General features: G+C 35.5%; 1 protein-coding gene across 1 annotated transcript in view; it reads left to right on the forward strand.

Annotated features, from left to right (window-relative positions):
* LOC124613022 (3-ketoacyl-CoA thiolase, mitochondrial-like) overlaps positions 1-18,569 on the forward strand; it is a 41,970-nt gene extending 23,401 nt beyond the window's left edge. Inside the window, exons 2-8 of the mRNA XM_047141579.1 lie at positions 3,393-3,559; positions 7,078-7,209; positions 10,305-10,569; positions 13,376-13,551; positions 14,678-14,878; positions 15,046-15,200; positions 18,095-18,569. Of these exons, the coding sequence (XP_046997535.1) occupies positions 3,393-3,559; positions 7,078-7,209; positions 10,305-10,569; positions 13,376-13,551; positions 14,678-14,878; positions 15,046-15,200; positions 18,095-18,179 (1,181 nt within the window). The 3' untranslated portion in view covers positions 18,180-18,569. The remainder of the gene's footprint in view (positions 1-3,392; positions 3,560-7,077; positions 7,210-10,304; positions 10,570-13,375; positions 13,552-14,677; positions 14,879-15,045; positions 15,201-18,094) is intronic.
* Positions 18,570-18,943: the final 374 nt, after the last annotated feature.

Below are 18,943 nucleotides of genomic sequence, written 5' to 3' on the forward strand. Positions count from 1 at the left end.
CATCCAAACTCGGCACTGAGGCAACTATGGTGCACCACAGGCCATAGAGGATAAGGGTGAGCAATTGCTGTGGAGATGTGTACAGGTGAATAGGTGTGCAACTGTTGAATGGATGGCCACCCAGATGAACCATGGGGCTACCAACAGTGTCTCCTCAATGAATGTTCAGCGAACATTGCTGTACGTGGGTCTCTGCAGCAGGCACCTGATTCATCCACCCATGCTGACTGCTGTTCATCAGTGACAAAGGCTAGAATTTGCACGCCAGTGCCACAGCTGGACATCCTCTGAGTAACAACAGGTAGCCTTTTCGGAAGATAGATGGCCATTTATGTGTATGGTATGAAACATCTGAAAGCTAAAGCCTTGTAACAATTTTCAGAAGGGTCCAGGCCAGAGGGCATTCCCTTGGTGATCTTCTCACACTGGAAGGCTTAATGGATCAACACACTTATGCATTTATCCTTGGGAAGTATTCTATCTCTGCATGCAGTTTGTTTTTCCTCATCATGATGGCATCTGCAAGCAGGACAATGCAACATGTCACCACACATTTCGCAGTGCACATGCATCGTTCAGAGAGCACAGGATGAGTTTCTGCTCTCTCCTGGCCAACAAACTCCCTGAATTTAAACCCGGTTGAGAATCTGTGGGACCACCTCGATCAGGCTTTTTGTGCCATGGATCCCCAACCCAGAAATTGAGCCCAACTGGAGTTGGTATGGTTCCACATCTGTGTCTGTACCTTCTAGAACCTCACTGACTTTCTTCCTACACGTCTTGCAGTGGTTCACACAGCAAAAAGTGGTTATTCAGGTATATGGCAGGTGGACACATGAGACTGGACAGTGTACAACATACTTTCTGTCTCCAGCTTATTACAATTAGGAAACAATCCAATTCAGATACAGCTTTGTCTGAGAAATATGGACTCTACAAATACAACAGCTCTTTGGGTCACTCACTAATAGGATAACTGAGTGATGAACCTCACAATGTCAACTGACAACAGCTTGCCCATGACCTTCTTGGCACCTTTGTTTACCATCCCAAAATACTTGACAAATATTTTATCTCCTGGTTTCAAGGAAGGGGGTCGTTTCCCCACGTATAATGTTGAGCAAACTTCTCATGACTAATTTTTAGGATTTTCTTTGCCCATTGCCAAATTTCTTGAATTTGTGCTGTGTCAACCTTCTCTGGTAACAGATCATTTAAGGCCCATAAACTGGAAAATGGTGAATTTAGCTTGAAGGCAAAAATAAGGGTAGCTGGAGAACCTGGTGCACACCATGAGCAGTGATACTGAATGTATAACTTAACCAATGCAAGGAAGTGTCCCACTTAGTGTGTCATCTTGGTGGGAAGTGATCAACACTGCCTATAAATTTCTGTTAATTTGCTCTACAAATGAGATGTTTGGGTAGTAGGGGGTTTTCATAGTATAGGCTATCCCCATTTGAAAATAGAAGTTCATAAATGCAGCAGAAGTAAAGACTGTCACATTATCTGATACAATGGCACTAAATGGACCAGACATTCCATAGATCCTTTTCAAACAGTTTATGGTTGTTGGTATGCTAATGTTCCTTGTGGGGAGTAGCCAGCAAAATTGTGTACACATATCTTCATATGCATATATGAACCAGTTTCCCTCCTTTGATCTAGGAAGTGGGCCAACATAGTCAATATATATTTTGGTCATGAGGATCAACTCAACTTTGGAAGACAGCAACCCCCACCAGGTATTCTATGTTGATTTACTAAGGCAACAAACATTGAATTCCTTTACTAACTTCTGAATCAGCTTGTCCAATCTTTTTCAAATAAACCTCTCAAGAACCTTCAGTCTGGTGTTAAAAGTTATCTAAGCATCCTCCCACTGGTGTTTCATGAAAATACTTAATTTCACGTGACACCGGATCCAATGGCAATGTATTTTTTTTTTTTTTTTTTGCGTTGATGTCCTTGAGCTACCAGCATAAAACATTACCTCTTACAAGATATGGCTTAATGGTCTTTGCCTTTCTTAAATGCATTTTAATATGGGCCAGCTCAGAGCCTTTGTCTTGTTGCTGAGCAATGTCCCTAAAAAGGAGTGATAGCTCCTTCAAAATTGGGCATACTACTTTCCCCAGTTCAATTGCAATTACTTGCACTTGCTCACCATTATAAGTATCTCCCTTGCTTTCATCACTGAACATTTGGCATAGGCCGCCCACAACAGGGGAAAAGGGATGCAGTTGGGAGATGCCAAATGATAAGTCGCTTGGGTGGGAAAATGTTTTTGCACCCTGAGGACTACACACATTGGCCATCACCATGATGACAAATGTATATGACTTACATTTTGAAACAGTTCCACAATTTCCTTGTTTGCCACACTTGACCTTATCTGCCTTTCTTTCTGTTACCTAAAAAATATTGTCCTTCTAGTAGTTGGACATGTATGCCAGCTGTTCGGGGAGGGAGGGGGGAAGAATATCATAGAACATAGGGATAAATTTTCCAATATTCCAAACAATTCTGGTAGATTGTTAGGGAATATTAATACCTAACCACCCAAGAAATGCTGAGAGAGAAATCGTAATGATCAGTCCTGATATAAAATAAAATTAAAGAATAGCACAGAGGAGTATACTACTTTCCAGTTGAAAATAAAAAAATATTTTAACCTGTCTCTTTATAGAGACAGATCTTCATCAAACAGTGGATTTATTTCAGTTGATGAGACACAGATAATCAATTTCTATGACTTTGAAACATATGAAATAAATCTGCTTGATGATGGAAGTAAAATCCTCCAAACAAATAGTATGAAGAATTAAAAATGTGACTGGGTATGGTAATTTGTATTTTCAGTTGATATTCATAACACTCACAGTGAGCCCTAAGATGAAAATTTTGTATTTAAATCAACACTTCTTGTTCTTTTTTTTAATTGCCGAAAAAAGAAGTTCAGATTTATTAACAAATATCTCTTTGAAACCACAAGGAAATGATACTCCATGGTCATTACATGGAATTACATTCCACACATTAGATTTGTTTTATGAATCAGTCAGAAGCAACACTACCGCCATTCATACAGGTTGTACACCAACTCAAAAGAACTTATGAGAAATATAAAAACAGCAAATTTGTAGCACAAAAATCATGAGTGAATAAGTAAGACTACTCTCCAGTTGACAGAACACTACATTATATACTGCACAACAAGAGCAATCTTTGTGTCATTGCTACCATTTAATATAATAATTAGCATAATTGTGGAAAAGGACATGCTTCTAATGCAGTTCATAAGTTTTTTCCTGCATTGTATTTAACAATAATACATACAGTTAACAATGGAAAATTGAATAAAATAAATTATCTCAGATTTCTTCTCACAGGAATTTTTATTGTTGCTGCCAAAAGAACACCATTTGGAACTATGGGTGGGAAATTTGTTCAAAAGAAAGCGGTAGAGCTCCAAACAGTAGCAGCAAAAGCAGCAATGGAAGCTGGGAACGTCAAACCAGAACAGATAGATTCTACAGTAATTGGACATGTTCTGTCTGTAAGTGTTCAATGCTTGCAAAGATAATTTTTGTGCCTCGTGGAAATACGCATGTGATTGTAACTTGTCATTACCATATTAACAAAAAGTTAAATACATTTTCACAAAAATTTAGACTTGCAAATTAATTTCACAGTAAGATGAAAATGTTGATTTCAAATCTCCAACTTTTATATTAATTTTTTCTTATTTGTAAAGAGATGGCGATGGTTGTTGGGGAGGGGAAGCAAAAGACAAGATAAGAAGAACTGTCAAGGTCTTAGATAATAAGATAGAATCTCATGCAAAGCTTAAGAGAAAATCAAATGTAAAATTTTTGCAGTTGGATTTGAGATACTCTTATTACTTTCAATGATACTCCTTGCCTCTTACTACTGTTAATGATACTCCTTGCCTTTTACTGACTAATGAAATGCAGCATGCTTGTATAACACCCAACTGAAGAAAGAGCCTTGTTTGAAAAATTTTGAAAAAGTATTAGCTGCCAGTTCAACGTAATTACAACTATTTTTGAAAATGTGGCTCTTAATATCTGTCACCAATACTGGAATTTTACACTACTGTTCATGAACTGCCCTTTACAGCCCCAGACTTTGAAATGATCATCAGTGTCAGTTGAAACCAGTTGTCAGTAATAAAAAGTTGTGTTTCAGGTGATATTTGTTCATTTATTTGTCTTCAGATCTCCTCAAAACAGTTTAGCTTCTTGTTTTCGTCTTATCTTCCCTGGATACTTTTTTAAATAATTGAAATCCATTTGAATCTTATAATACACAAGGGATCTGTAACTATTTCTATCACTCATAGAGATAGATAAAATTGGTCATTCTTACCTTCTTCAGTCTCATTTTGAAGTCTCAAAGCTCAAGTATGACAGCAATTATTATCACTGTAGTAGTCACTGACCTAATAGTCTTTCCCCATAACTTAAGGTTTGAGTATGGTCCTCGTCTTTGGACTCTTGTGATTCAACTGGACTATCCATTGTAATTTTATCTTCTAATGAATTAACCTATAAATTACTTATCAAATAGGTCTAACAACAGATATAACAGAAATTTGATAATTCTCTTGAAATGAGCAACTGACCTAGTGTCCCCATTGGATATCTCACACAGACTATTAGAACAAGGTAAGAGAGATTAGGAATTGTATTGAGATATTCCCATTATCATCATCACCTTCATCATCATCTTATCACCTTGGCAGATCATTCCACAATGTTTGAAGGGTCAGCTGACAAGGCTTCTCTATGAATTATGGTTCTTATACTTCTCTCCCTCTTCGATGTTGTCCCATGTATGTCCTCTCTGCCTGATGTCAGGTTTCAGCATATTCTTATACCTTAGTGTCGGTCTTTCTCTTGGTCTTTTGTCTCTGGGTCCCAAGTCACACTCTAATCTTGGTAGTCTGTTAGAATTCACATGTCATATATGTCCACAGCATCTCAGCCAATGTGAGGTTATTTTGCTTCACAGTCATGTCACTGTTACCTTCATTGTCTTCAGCCTATTATCAGACATTCTTATTTCGGATTGAATCACTCCATGTCACATGCTCTGTCTGAAACTCTTCTAACTGCCTGAATTCTGGTAATGTATTTACTTTCAAGGTTCATCTTTCACAACCATATAGCAAAATGAACATGTAATAGGTTTCATAGATGACCCTCTTACAATTAAATGGTGCTTTGTTGTTCTATATTAGATCTTTAACTGTTTGATAGAAGTTATTACTGCTTGAATTCTGTGAGTGAGATCTTTGACTATAGAACCAGTATTGGTGACAAAATGATAGGTCACCTGTAGCTGTTTCCTCTCCATTTCAACATGTCCCATTGGTTGCCTGTGTCTTTTCACATCTATCACCTCACTTTTTTCCTGGTTGAAGATGAGGCCATATACTTCAGCAGCTACTGACTGAGAGTTCGTTTGACCTCGAACGTCTTCTTTAGAATCATCCCACAGACATATGGATTTCATTTTTCCATCCCCAGGATTTGGTATACCTTTGTCTGGATCTCGTATGCTACAGTGACAAAAAGAATAGGAGATAGAACAGCACCTTACCTTAACCCTTACTTCATTCCAAATGTTTAGGTCATTCTCAAGGGTGTTTTGACTTTACTGTGTCTTCATATAAATTCTTCATCCTGTGTACCATGTCAGCCCATATTCAAATTTTCTTGGGCGTTCTGCATACCTTTTCTCCTGTTTAAAGCATCAAATGCTTTCTTTAATTCAGGAAGGATAACCACTGGTCTCAGTGATGTTCGTAGTATTTTACCATTTATTGGCAGAGAGCAAAAATTAAATGAGTTGTTGATTTTCCCTTCTTGAATCCATATAGTCATTCCAAAAGATTTTCTTTAATAAGGAGTCTGATCTTATACTCTATAATTCTTTCACAAAGTTTATCCACTTGAAATCTGAATGTGATATGTCTATAGTTACAACATTTATTTCTATTCCTCAAAAGTTCAGATTATGGTGCCTATTTTGCAATCCGTGGGTACATTTTTCCCCACCTACATACACAAATGTAGGAGGATAGTGTTGCTGAAATTGGGACAAAGTTCCCTGCACCAGTGGCTTTCAAAATATTGATGTAGATGGATATCAGTGCTATAGGTATCCATAACTATACTTCACAGTGGTGCCACATCTTCTTGACAGAAGTGTCTTTATTTTTTGCCTACACAGTGATTCTCAATATACACTGACATGGAAACAGGGGAATGTTTCTTTTTATGTGTGTATCAGAAAGGAGAAGCAGAAATCTTCCACTCCCTTTCCATCGCTCTTCCACCAATTCTTCTCCCTCTACAACCAAATCCATGGTAATAAAAAATATAATAAAAATAAAAAGAACCTTGTTTTGAATAAAAAAGAAAACAATAATAAAGTTTTTCTTAATTAAGGTATTACAAATATTTATCTCCACACTGATAAATTACAGAAAGTTTCAAAAGAACAGTATCTTTAAATTGTTGCAAATTTATTTTCATCAAGAAAAGCAACAGTAACACAGCATCATAAAAAGGCAGAAGCAGACACTTAAATTGAAACTGCTAGCATTCAATGGGTAATCAACATCATAGGCAGACAGATGCACCAAGAGTCTGCATCAGTTACATGCATGATGAGAATCTCAGGAGTAAAATAAAAGAAATATTCTGATAATAATAAAAAAATTGATGAACATAAATTAGAATATAGGTAAAAATGATGGGGATATCCACATTTGGGTTTTCTTAGAGTTCAGTTTCAGCATGTCAACCTGAAATGTAGTAATATGTGTAAAATCTGTAGTAATCATAAAATATGTAGTTGAATGTGTATTTGTGGCAATTTGTTTTAAAAATAAGAAGCTAAAAATACTCATACAGCTTTAACTGTGCATTTCAAATTACTAGATACTTCTAATTTAATTGTATTGTATAGGGTAAGAATATTATACATATTGGCATGTTATGTTCAAAATTATATTACAGGTGATGAACAAATCTTATTTTACAGGTTTCATCAGCAGATGGAATACTGATAGCTCGACATGCTGCTTTATACAGTGGTGTCCCAATAGACAGGCATGCCATGAGCATAAATCGGCTCTGTGGATCTGGTTTTCAATCCATTGTCAGTGGCGCTCAGGTGAGATGATGTTTATATTATGCCCTAGACATTTGTAGAAATAAGAAACTAGTATATTTTATGGGCTCTACAATGAGCAACAAGAATTTGTGTAATGTAGAGAACTGAAAAACTTGCACAGACTTCTACAGAGTCTTGCTTTCTTTTTGGAGTATATTTATTCTGTATGTCATTTCACAAGTAATGATAAAAACCAGTCTGAAGTAAACTGCAGAAGGCTTATACGTAAACAGAATGGAAGACACAAAAAAATGTAGCCTTTGCTTCTTTGCGTAGGTGGGTTTCTATATTCTGATGGAAAAGTCTTTAATGAGTGCTTACTGGTGCAGTTCAAAAGGACAGGGATCCCACAAAATTTCTTTGTTACCTTCAGCTGTCAACTGACTGATGTGCTGCACACAGAAACACACAACATAAAACCATTCCTACCAGCTTTTGCCCTTTGTCTAGTAAACTTGTAGCAGTACACACACCCACATACGACCCCACAGACACCCAAACTCACACATCCGTGGCCATAGTGAGACTCACTGTGGCTACAGGTGTATGTGTTGGAATGTCTGTGGTGTTGTGTGTGTGAATGTGTGTACATCTAGAGAAAGAGCACGAGCTTGGAAGATAGTATAAATAATTTCCTGTTGTGTGTTTCTATGCAGTATACAGTCAGATATTGGTGAATCATTGCATTTCCTTTATTTTACATATTATTCCACCCATGAATTTTCACTGTTGTTATTCATTGTTACCTTTGTACTTCACTAATGAAACCAGCAATGCTCCACAATTGCTTAATATGTATGGGAATTGGATATACATCCTGGACTCCTTCCTGCCCTTCTCTGCGCCCATTTCCTTCTCCCTTCTCTCTTTGTCCATTTCCTCCAACCCCTCCCCCCGCCACTCTCTCTGCCAGTCTCCTCTTCCTCCCTCTCTATGTCCATTTTCTCCTCCCCTTCTCTATTCTCTTACCATGTCTCTGATCTTGAGCCTTGTTTACTGCTATTTTAAATGGAACCTTGACTGGGAACTGATATCACTTATAACGAACGGGAAGATCGGTTGTAATAATTGGTATATGGGGTATGAGAGACACCTCTCCAGCTGCTGGATTTGTGACAATAGTAGTTACTATGTCACTGTTTTGCAATTTTAATCTACAAATGGATAAGATTACGAAGTATTAAATGATTCAGATTCTGTAGTAGTAGTATTATAACTGTAAGCCATTAATACAACTCTCCTGTTTTCAGTAAAACTGACAACAAGGAAGACAACTGTGAGCACATAGTGTGTAGAGCTTTAGATCGAAAATATATACAAAGAGAAATAATAATACGAAAGAAATTGAAACCATACATTTTTACAGTAGTATGAATTAGCCATATCTTATCTGATTAATTAGATCTAATAATAGAAAGTCTATATCACTAGAATAGCAGTAATGATGTTCTTCGTAAGCAGGTCTCCATTCATATACTGCACTGATAATAATTGTCCTTTGCAGTTTTCAATTTACTCGTGTAACTGAGCAAGAAGTAGTACTGTAACTTGAGAAGCAGTTTGTTTTCCTTCCTTCCACCCCTCCCTCCCTCGCACCCTCCTCCCTTGGTAATGTCATTTGCAGTATTATTTTCACATAACTTACAAAAAATGACATACAAGGTGTTAATTTTTAATTTCCTTTCATTACTGGCAACGTGTATGTATAAGTTGTAAATTCAAGAGACTGACCTTTGCTCATTTTCAAACAGTGGAAACAAAATAAATTCTGCCGTAGAATTCTACATCGAATCATGTATAAAGCTATGTTTTCCAAATTAGTAAGAGCTTATGCTATTTCCTTTTTGGTGCATGATGCAAACAATCAATTTTTCATTGAAAAAGCTTAAGTTTATGCACTTAAAGGCTAATCCAATAACATTGACAAATTTGAATTTAAAAAATAATTTACTCTGATTTATGAAGTTCATCAGGTCCACAATCATTGTGGATATATAATTTTTATTATATATACATTTTTCTCTTATTTTATGACTCCAACAAAAGCTTGCATAAAGGAATCAACTTTAATGAAAAAATATTTCATTTATTTATTTGTTGTTAGCCATCATATGTTGAAACAGACAATTTTACAAATCAAATTCTACAACATATTTAACAGTCATCATCTTAGTGTTAGAAATTTGCTTTATAGCTGTCAAATTGAAGTGGTGCACTTGGAACTGGTAAGTAAACTATAAAGACTCTATGTTGTACAAATGCCAAACTTTGCATACCCTTAAACAGTTCATGGAATACACAATATTGAATTTTTATTTCCTTCTTAGCTTAATTTTGACAGTAGGTGACAGGTTAGAACAATGCATGGGGATGAGGAGCTTTACTATGTACATTAAAATTCCTTAGCACTATACACACACTTACCAACTAACAGCTTATGAAGGTGGTCATCAAAAACGTCACTGGTAAGTCTTCCATTGATGGTGGTAGCTTGTTATATAGCTGCACGCCATTCCAATAAAGCAAAAAATATTGGAATTACTTTTATCTCTTATGTTGTGTTTAAAAATTATAATTTTTGGAAACAAGCTTTCACGAGAGCAATGAGTGGAAATATATTGTCATGTTTTTTTACTGTGAAGAAAGTGAATGAATTTAAGGAACTTTCTCCAAAACTAGTGATGTCAGTAGCAGATTAAACGTACTATATGCATAGTAAAATGCTTAACCTGTTAAAATTTTTTGTATTGTTACATATTATTTGCACATACAAATTGTATAATTTTTGATGTAGACCATCCACCAGCAGCTGGTGAATGGCGTAGACTTAGTAATACAGTAATAATGTAAGCACAAAAGTAATAATGTCCTTGAGGAAATCTGGCATAGTGTGTGATTACTGACTGTGCAGTATTGATACTGGTATCTGTGACAGAATTACACAATGGCTGTTTCAGTCACCCTAGAAAAGTAGTCCCTACAATCCTAGGTATCAAAAACTGAATCAATATCTTTTAGCAGCACATAAGTGTCTTAAATTAATTTTACTGTATTGTCCATCAATGTTTTAATACCTCAAATAATTCTGCTTTCAGAGCATACTTGTGGGTGAATCAAAAGTGGTCTTAACTGGAGGAGCTGAAAATATGAGTCAGACACCATATTTTGTGCGTAATGTCAGGTTTGGAGCACCTCTTGGAACCAAAATTGAATTTGAAGACTCCTTCTGGGCTGGTCTCACAGACACATATTGTAATTTAAATATGGCTATGACAGCGGAGAACTTAGCTGTAAAGTATAAATTAACCAGGGAGAATGTTGACAAGTTTGCCCTTCGATCACAGATGCTTTGGAAGAATGGTAAGCCTAATCAGCAGCCTAGTACTTTTGGCGTGTGTGTGTGTGTGTGAGAGAGAGAGAGAGAGAGAGAGAGAGAGAGAGAGAGAGAGACTGCCTTTATTTCTCAAGTACAGCAAAAAATTGAATGGGGAATAAATAGATAGAGAAGAAAATCAGCAGTATCATTTTCAAAGAAACTATCCTGAGATTTGCCTTAAGGGTTTTGAGAAACTACAGAAAACCTAAATCTCAGTAGTCAGATAGGGGTTTGACCCACTGTTTTCTTGAATGCAAGTCCAGTGTGTTACCACCATGTCTTCTTCATAGTTAAAATGCTTAAGCCTACGAATCATCTGGTATGAGGCGATATAATTTTTTTTAATGTTACATTGGAATAAGGCCAACACTTCTAAAACCTGTACCACCTTTAATCATAATAATTTTTTACCCTTCTTCCAACTGAGTTAACATGGTTGTTAGCAGTTAAGACACACATGAAAATGCCTTTGCTATTTCCTAAACTGAGGGCCATGCTGAACAATTTTCCCTATCCAATCCACTACTACTATACATTCCAGCACACTCATTTGGGAAACACACAATTAGGAAAGTGAGATCTGTGATAGAAACACAGACAGATATAGATCTTTATTTTGTACTGACGTGACCATTATCAAGTTTTCAATCACAAGTACTTCCCTTAGGCAAAACTAGGCCAATAGCAGCCAAAATCTATTGCTGAAAATGTTGAACATCAAGGACCTGACACACTTGGACTTTTAAGTTTTCAACATTAGCACTTTCAAACTCAACAGACGAAAACAGCCTCTCTCACATCTTAATTTTTACATTTATCTTTAGCGTTTTCTCTGTCTTCCTAGCACTTACAATCTTTTCATCCTATATTTTCTTATAAATATTCTCTAATTAAAATGTTTATAATTATCATGTTTTAAACATCTTCTGTGTTTGAAGGTACATGATTTTAAGGGGCTCTGGAACGCCCTATACTTGCAATGTTAAAATAACGCTTATAAATTACATCTTTCCTCACAAAGTATTTGAAGTAGGAAGTTGAACCTTTTACAGATTATTTATTGGAATATGGGCTACAACTTAACACAGGGATTTTACAGAATTTTAGGTCAGTTATTAAAGATGATTTTTTTTCAATTGTAATGAAAATTCACAACTTTTGTTTGCAATTTTTTATTTATATATTCAAAAATATACAGTTTTTTCGAAAAGGCTGTGTTAAATTATGCAGAAGGTACTGTGTAACATTTACTGAAAGTTTGAAACAAATATGTTTGGAAGATCCTTAGAAAACATGTAATTAGTATGAGAAAATAAATGTTTTGGGAATCGAGCGACAAAGATTGGATTAACTTTTTAGTGCATTCCAGGTCCATAGGATGGATTATCTTCATCCTCTGCAAACTCCTCCTCCAGCTTCCTCTTGTTCCTCCTCCTGTTTACTCTTGCTTGTATTTCTAGACTCTTTACAGCCCTGTCTGCAGCCCGAAGGCGTTCCTTGCTCTAAGGCAAGCATCGCTCGTTGTTGTGTTCGTAGATTTTGCTACCATTTTCTTCAGTTGCAGTTACTGCAACACTGTTCCAAAAGGTGGTCATGTATGAACACTTATCACATTTCAGTTGTATTTCACTAGCAAGTCCTACGTGCTTTATTAAGGAGAGTTCCAGACCAACTTCACTACAATGAATACATCTTACACAGTTTGAAAAAATTCCTTTGAGAACCGACATATCAAATATTTCATTCACATCCGATTCGCTCATAAAACATTCATAGTTTTCACTCATTGAACCAAGCTTCTTCTGTTAAGTATTTTCTTTCCCACTTTGACTGCTAAGGGCAGGTGTACTTGAGAGGTTAGGTTCACTCACTTGGTTATCGTCTTTATTGTTTACAGTAATAACACATACCTTTGGCTTTCCAACATTTCTCCTTTTCTTAAAAGCCTTCAGAGGATTTCTAATAACTTTACTTTTACTCATTATTATACTTCAACAAAACAGAGACTCAAGAAACAGAATTAATTACGAATATTTTCGAGATAAAGACAGAGTAAATAAACATGAAACAATCGACAATCACACCAGCGATATATATTGAACCATCACAGGTTAGCCACAACACATACTTTATCTCACATCACTAAAATGTACCTGATGAACACGGACGTTAATAATAACACCATTTGACAGCAGTTTAACAGCGCCACAGTGGGTCACGCCCATGTAGAACACATTTCAAAAAAAAATTTAAAAATAGTTGTAGTCTTCGGAATTGAATAAATTATATATCTATTAAAAGGTAATAGTCTGCAGATTCAGAAAACGCAAAAAAGTAAAAATTGAACATTTCATGATTTTGAGGCTTTCCGGAGCCCCTTAAGATGGGCTAAAGACTTTACAAGATTTGTATCTGTTTTCCGTATCTGAGACAAGATTTTGAATATCCCTATTAATATGAAAAGGTTTTTATTGACACATCATTTACTGGTAGACTTTTGCTGACTTGGGAGAGCAAGCATTTCTAATGCTTCAGACAAAGATTTCAGTTTTGAAGGCCTATCAAAAATTATAAGTTGTGTTCAGGGCAAAGAGTGCTGAGCTTTGTTTGCTAAACAAGAAATCAGTATACTTACTCCATTGAGGTATTGATCATATGAGTATCTAATATTCCTTGTATAAAAAGAGTTTAGGCTGTGTATGTATGTATACACTGAGTGTATGGAGCCAAGAGCCAATTTAAACTTACTTTTAACTTGAACTGTTATGAAACTCTTTTTGTTTATTACAGCCAATGAAAAAGGTTACTTTAAGGAAGAATTAGCTCCAGTTACCATAAAAACAAGGAAAGGTGAAGAAGTTGTGAATGTTGATGAGCATCCTAGACCATTCTCTACAGCTGAAGGGCTAGCAGCTCTTCCTCCAGTTTTTAAAAAAGGTGGAGTCGTTACTGCAGGTTCTGCATCGGTAAGAGATATTGATTCCCTGCAAAGTGTTTGATACTACTTCCATTTACGTTTCTATAAACTTTGGCAGCATCTGTTGCTATTGCCAAAAGAGCAATGATAACGTTTTGTATTTTACTTGTGCATGTGCTGTTCATTTGTCTCATAACTAATTTTTTTGCCGCAAAGAAGCCATCAAAGGAAGTAGGAATGGCAGTTACTTTGTTTTATTCATTGAATGTAATAACTGATTTAGGATCAAAATTTACTAACTGATGTCTGTCCACACTAAGTAATAGGAAGCATAATTCAGAGGAAAGGCTAGCAAAAATTGATTTCATTTGGGAAATGTTGCAATGACACACCTGCATACAGCTCTTTGGTAAAGTTCTGTAGCTGATCACCAGAAGGCTGTGTCCATCATGAACCATAGTGTCCTACTGGTATTCGGCACGTGTTTTACGTCCAGTGATCTTGTTTTTGGGGTTTCTTAGATTGATTTAGAAAAATATTAAGATAGTTGTTTTCAAAACTATTCTGACAGTTCCTACCTCTGATGTATGCCATTTGTAATGACTTTATCATAAATGAAACACTAAGCACTAGTCTTCCCTTTTTCTTTTTTGTAGTATCAGGTGAAATCCAACATTAACTAAAGATAACAAAAATACTTCATATGTTTCAAAGTTTTTGCTGTTTGAAGGTTGCTGCTCCAGTTACATGCACCGCATTCTCATATTTTGCAATAGTCCTGTATCATGCATAAACTGAAACTATGTCTTTTACAAGCTGGATTTGATTAGAATAAGTGTGCTGATTAACACTGTTCCCTCACAATTCGTTTTCCTAAGAATACTCATCATTGCACATTTTCATTTACTATATAGAAACAATATTTATCTACAAATATTTAATGAATGAATAAATAGCAACTTATTTTTATGCCTGACCTAAATGTATAGGCCTCTTCTCATAAATTTACTTTATGTGATACTTCTGGTGCAGAAGCAACTCTGAAATATACAAGAGAACACAGTCATCATCAAGTGTTACTGAGCTTCTTGTTTCTCTGTTACTGGTTGATTTAAATATATATTTTATTAAGATGATACTTATATTTTTATTAACTTTCCTGTATCTATTAACAGGGTATATGTGATGGTGCTGGAGCTGTGATAATTGCCAGTGAAGAAGCTTGCAAGGAATATAATTACCAACCTCTTGCCCGCCTAGTTGGTTACTCTGTTGCTGGAGTTGATCCCAGCATAATGGGTATTGGTCCTGCACCTGCAATACAAAATCTGTTGAAGGTTTCTCGAAAATCTTTAGCGGATATTGACCTGGTTGATGTGAGTAGATTTCAAGGGAAAAAATGTTAACTATGTTCTTTGGATCAAATTATTGCATATAACCTGTGCACTGTCTCTACCAAGTAATAATTACACGCACTTTCAAACAATCAAACTGCCTATTTACTTAGGACTACAGAAAAATAACTGTCCTTACTGACTTACAGATCAATGAAGCATTTGGTGCCCAGGTAATGGCCTGCCAGGAAGAACTGAAACTGGATATTGATAAACTTAATGTCAACGGAGGTGCTATTGCTCTAGGTCATCCACTTGCAGCATCAGGGGCTAGAATCACCACACATATTGTACATGAGCTCAGGTAAACATTTTGATGAATATTCAGATTAGCTGTAAATTATCTTTAATTAAGGATATAATTATAAATGGTGGAAAAATCGAAATTTTTTATGACTTTATTAAATTCTATAGTCTTTCCTTTTACATTGATATATACATTACAGGGTTTCAAATGAAAAATGGCCTATATATACCAAATTTTAATGTTATGGTCACATATGCCGCCACACCCCCTTTATTTCTGTTACAGAAACTAGTATTATTTAGAAAAGAACTGTGAACATTCTGTTTCCAGCAATTATAGTATGATACATTGTATATGTTGATGACAGTGCAGGTTTCTAGTGGCTGTAAATGATTATCTTTGCTAGTATTTACTTTTGTTTCGCTGAACCAGTTTGTCCACATGTTAAAGGATGTTTGTTGTCCAAGTGCTACATATATTTGTGGAAGTACGTATCCTTTAGTGTGCAATAAATACGAACTATGCCACACATCAAGAAATTCAATAAAAGGAAATTCTGTGGTAACCAGTTCACAAAAAAAGCAAGCCACACTGTTGAAAGTAACCTATGTATCAGTTCTTCAGGGAAGAAACTCCCACATGGCGCACCTCCTGGTGATTCAAATTTTTGTGTTAACAATGACGCTGTTTGTGGTGGATTTGTTGTTGTTGATGTGAGCATCTTATCTTCTTTGATAAAGGAATTGGCGAAATGTAAACAATGTGAGGTAGGCTGCCTGAAAATAACTGAACAACAAAGTAGCAGGGAGGGTTTAGAATCAAAATTAGTTGTTTTGTTAGATTCTGCAATAAATCTACCGCGAATTTGACTTAAACATTGTGCATAATTCATACAATGTGAATTTGAAGTTAGTGGATGCAATGGGTACATTAGGAAAAGGAAAAAAGGCTGCTCAAACGTTTTGTGGTTTGGTGGACCTTCCTCTTCCTCCCAGTAGGTTCAGCAAGTACATAAAAATACTTTTAGGTGCCTTGACGGTTGTGTCTAAAGCATCTATGAAACGTGCAGTAGAAGGAACTGTAAATATTAATGGAACCAGGGACATTCCTGTTGCACTCAATGAGACATGGCAACATCGAGGACATCATTCCTTGAATGGTGTTGTAAGTGCTACTTCTCTGGAGACTGGAAAAGTTGTTGATGTTGAGTGCTTATCTAAGTACTGCCACACCTGTCACGTTAACAGTGAAGGACATATTGAACATCAGTGTTCTAAGAATTATGAATGTTACAGTGGAGGAACTCTAAAAATTTTTCAGAGGTCAGTGCCCATTTATAACGTTAGATATACGAAGTACCTAGGCGATGGGGACTCTAAAACTTTCAATATAATTAATGAGTTCAATGTTTGTGGTGTCTTGTATTTTACTGAGAAAAAAACTTATTTATTCTCAGTAAAGATCAGGTGCTGACAAAAAGTGGTGAGTTTGGTTTTCAAATACTTAGATTTATTTCTGAATCTGGAAGCACTGTTTACACAAGAAGTCACTTGACCAAGGAGCTTCTAAAAACACCTAAGAGTAAAAGTGCGAGTGTTGAGACTCAAAATAAAAATAAAAAAACAGAGCTAAACATAACATTATGCTCATATATGATTGATAATTTGACACAAAACTTCTTTCTAAATACGTTAATAAAAAGAATTTACTTTACATGGCGATACCTTCGTAACAAAACTGGAGTGTTGCGGACATGTGCAAAAGTGAATGGGTGCAAAACATGGCGATACCTTGGTAACAAAACTGGAGTGTTGTGGACATGTGCAAAAGAGGATGGGTGCTAGATTGAGGAAGCTACAAAGAGAAATGAAAGGGAAGTTGCTATCTGATGGAAAATCTCTGTCTGGCCGAGGCAATATTTTCTAAGAACTGCCTGACAAATGTACTTGCAGAAGAGCATGTTACATGCACAAAATCACATGAGTTATTAAAGGTTTGTTCCTACTAGAAGGTATATTGTGGTGGCCTGTGACCAGTTCAGAGCAGCATAAAATTTTATTTAATTTAAGGATGAGCTCATACATACACTTTTTAGGTGAAAATGAAGATGTTTCCAAGTTCATTTTCATAATTATGTAATGTCCCACAAGATTCTGTGAATGGACCTTTGATTTTACTAGCTTACGTGAATGTTCAGTACTAAGTTATTTAAGTCCTCACTTTACACAGGTGACACTAGCGTTGCTACAGCTGCTAGAGACTCAAACATATTCAATTCAATAGCTGAAGAATATCCCAGGTTGTTCAGTAAATGCTACAGAATAAATGGATAAAAAATTTCATCTATGTGACAATCACTGTTATGATGTCTTGTCTAAACTCCTCTGCTTTTCTTTCAATTAAAAAAAAATTACATGCGAATGCCACATTAACTACCTCAACATCGCTAATTTAAGTTCCGTATTTACCAAGTAAACTTGAACAAGTTCTTATGGAATACCTGCTATGCCTTTTCTTACACTCACCTCACTTATGCAAATGCAATGGTTATCAGACTATTTCTCTGAAGAGGAAAGAAGTTTTAATTGGTATAAGAAAGCACTGGGGAGCATCTGAGGAATATGACGAGACTTGCAAATTTTGTTTTAAAACACTGAAAATATTCACATCCACTCTCACTTGTTTCACGCACAAGAACGAAAACCGGCAGAATAATACATGGCAGCAAACATTTATATTTAATTATTGTTACATGTATTTTTATAGGACATATCTGTTATAATTTATATTAATATCATTATAATTTATATTAATATATATAGTAAAAATTTCTATATTATCCTTAAGATTTATTGTATAAGTACATGTGTATAAGTGATGCCAATGACTAAATGAAAGTGCTTAAACATGAATAAATAAACAGTCCTAAGCAATCCAACCTTTCTTTTCAGGAGGAGGAAAGCAAAATATGGAATTGGATCTGCTTGTATTGGCGGTGGCCAAGGAATTGCTCTCTTGATTGAAAGCATACACTAATGAATGTTTTTTTATGATAAGACTGACATGATAATTCATAATAATAATTAACTTTCTAGTGCAAATGTTGTTAAAATTGCAATTTGCACATCCAGTATTACTTCATTTCATACGTTTATAGTAAGAAATAAACTACTATGTTATCATCTTTACTGAACCTTCTTAAGTTCCAATGTGAAAAAAGTGTACATTTCTTGAGGTATATAATTGTCAAAATTTTATTTAAATGTTGTAGAGAGAATTTTAACAGTTATTCTGGATATACACTGCTCTCATATGTGTGGTTATTTCTTATTAAGAGAAAACTTTCTTGCTGCTGTAAGGTATATGCTCTGTGCTAATGGAATAGACGAGTGTTCTTGCTACTATAATAAACTATTTACTATAAAACCAGTTACAAAAATGTGCTCTAAATGAAAAAAGACAAGTAATTTTCAGTACAACTCCCATTATGACACCTAAATTCAGAAATTTCTTATGTGTCGTTCCTTAGAGCATAGCTTCATTCAGTGTTGAGTTACATTATATTTTTTACAGAACAAGGCAAATGCTAGTTGTAACACATAAAGGTTACAAGATGTTCTCAACATATTGTCCAGTACATTTGAAGTTTGTTATTATCTGCCTCACACATTCCTCATGGAATTTAACCAACACATGTATCAGAATGCAAGCGCAAGAATCAACAGTCCGTTCCATAAGTTGTGCAATATTTCTGATTTTTACGGCATACACAATTTCCTGCATAGAAATCTGATGGACTT

The sequence above is a fragment of the Schistocerca americana genome, chromosome 4, assembly GCF_021461395.2.
Source record: "Schistocerca americana isolate TAMUIC-IGC-003095 chromosome 4, iqSchAmer2.1, whole genome shotgun sequence".
Classification (NCBI taxonomy): Eukaryota; Metazoa; Arthropoda; class Insecta; order Orthoptera; family Acrididae; genus Schistocerca; species Schistocerca americana.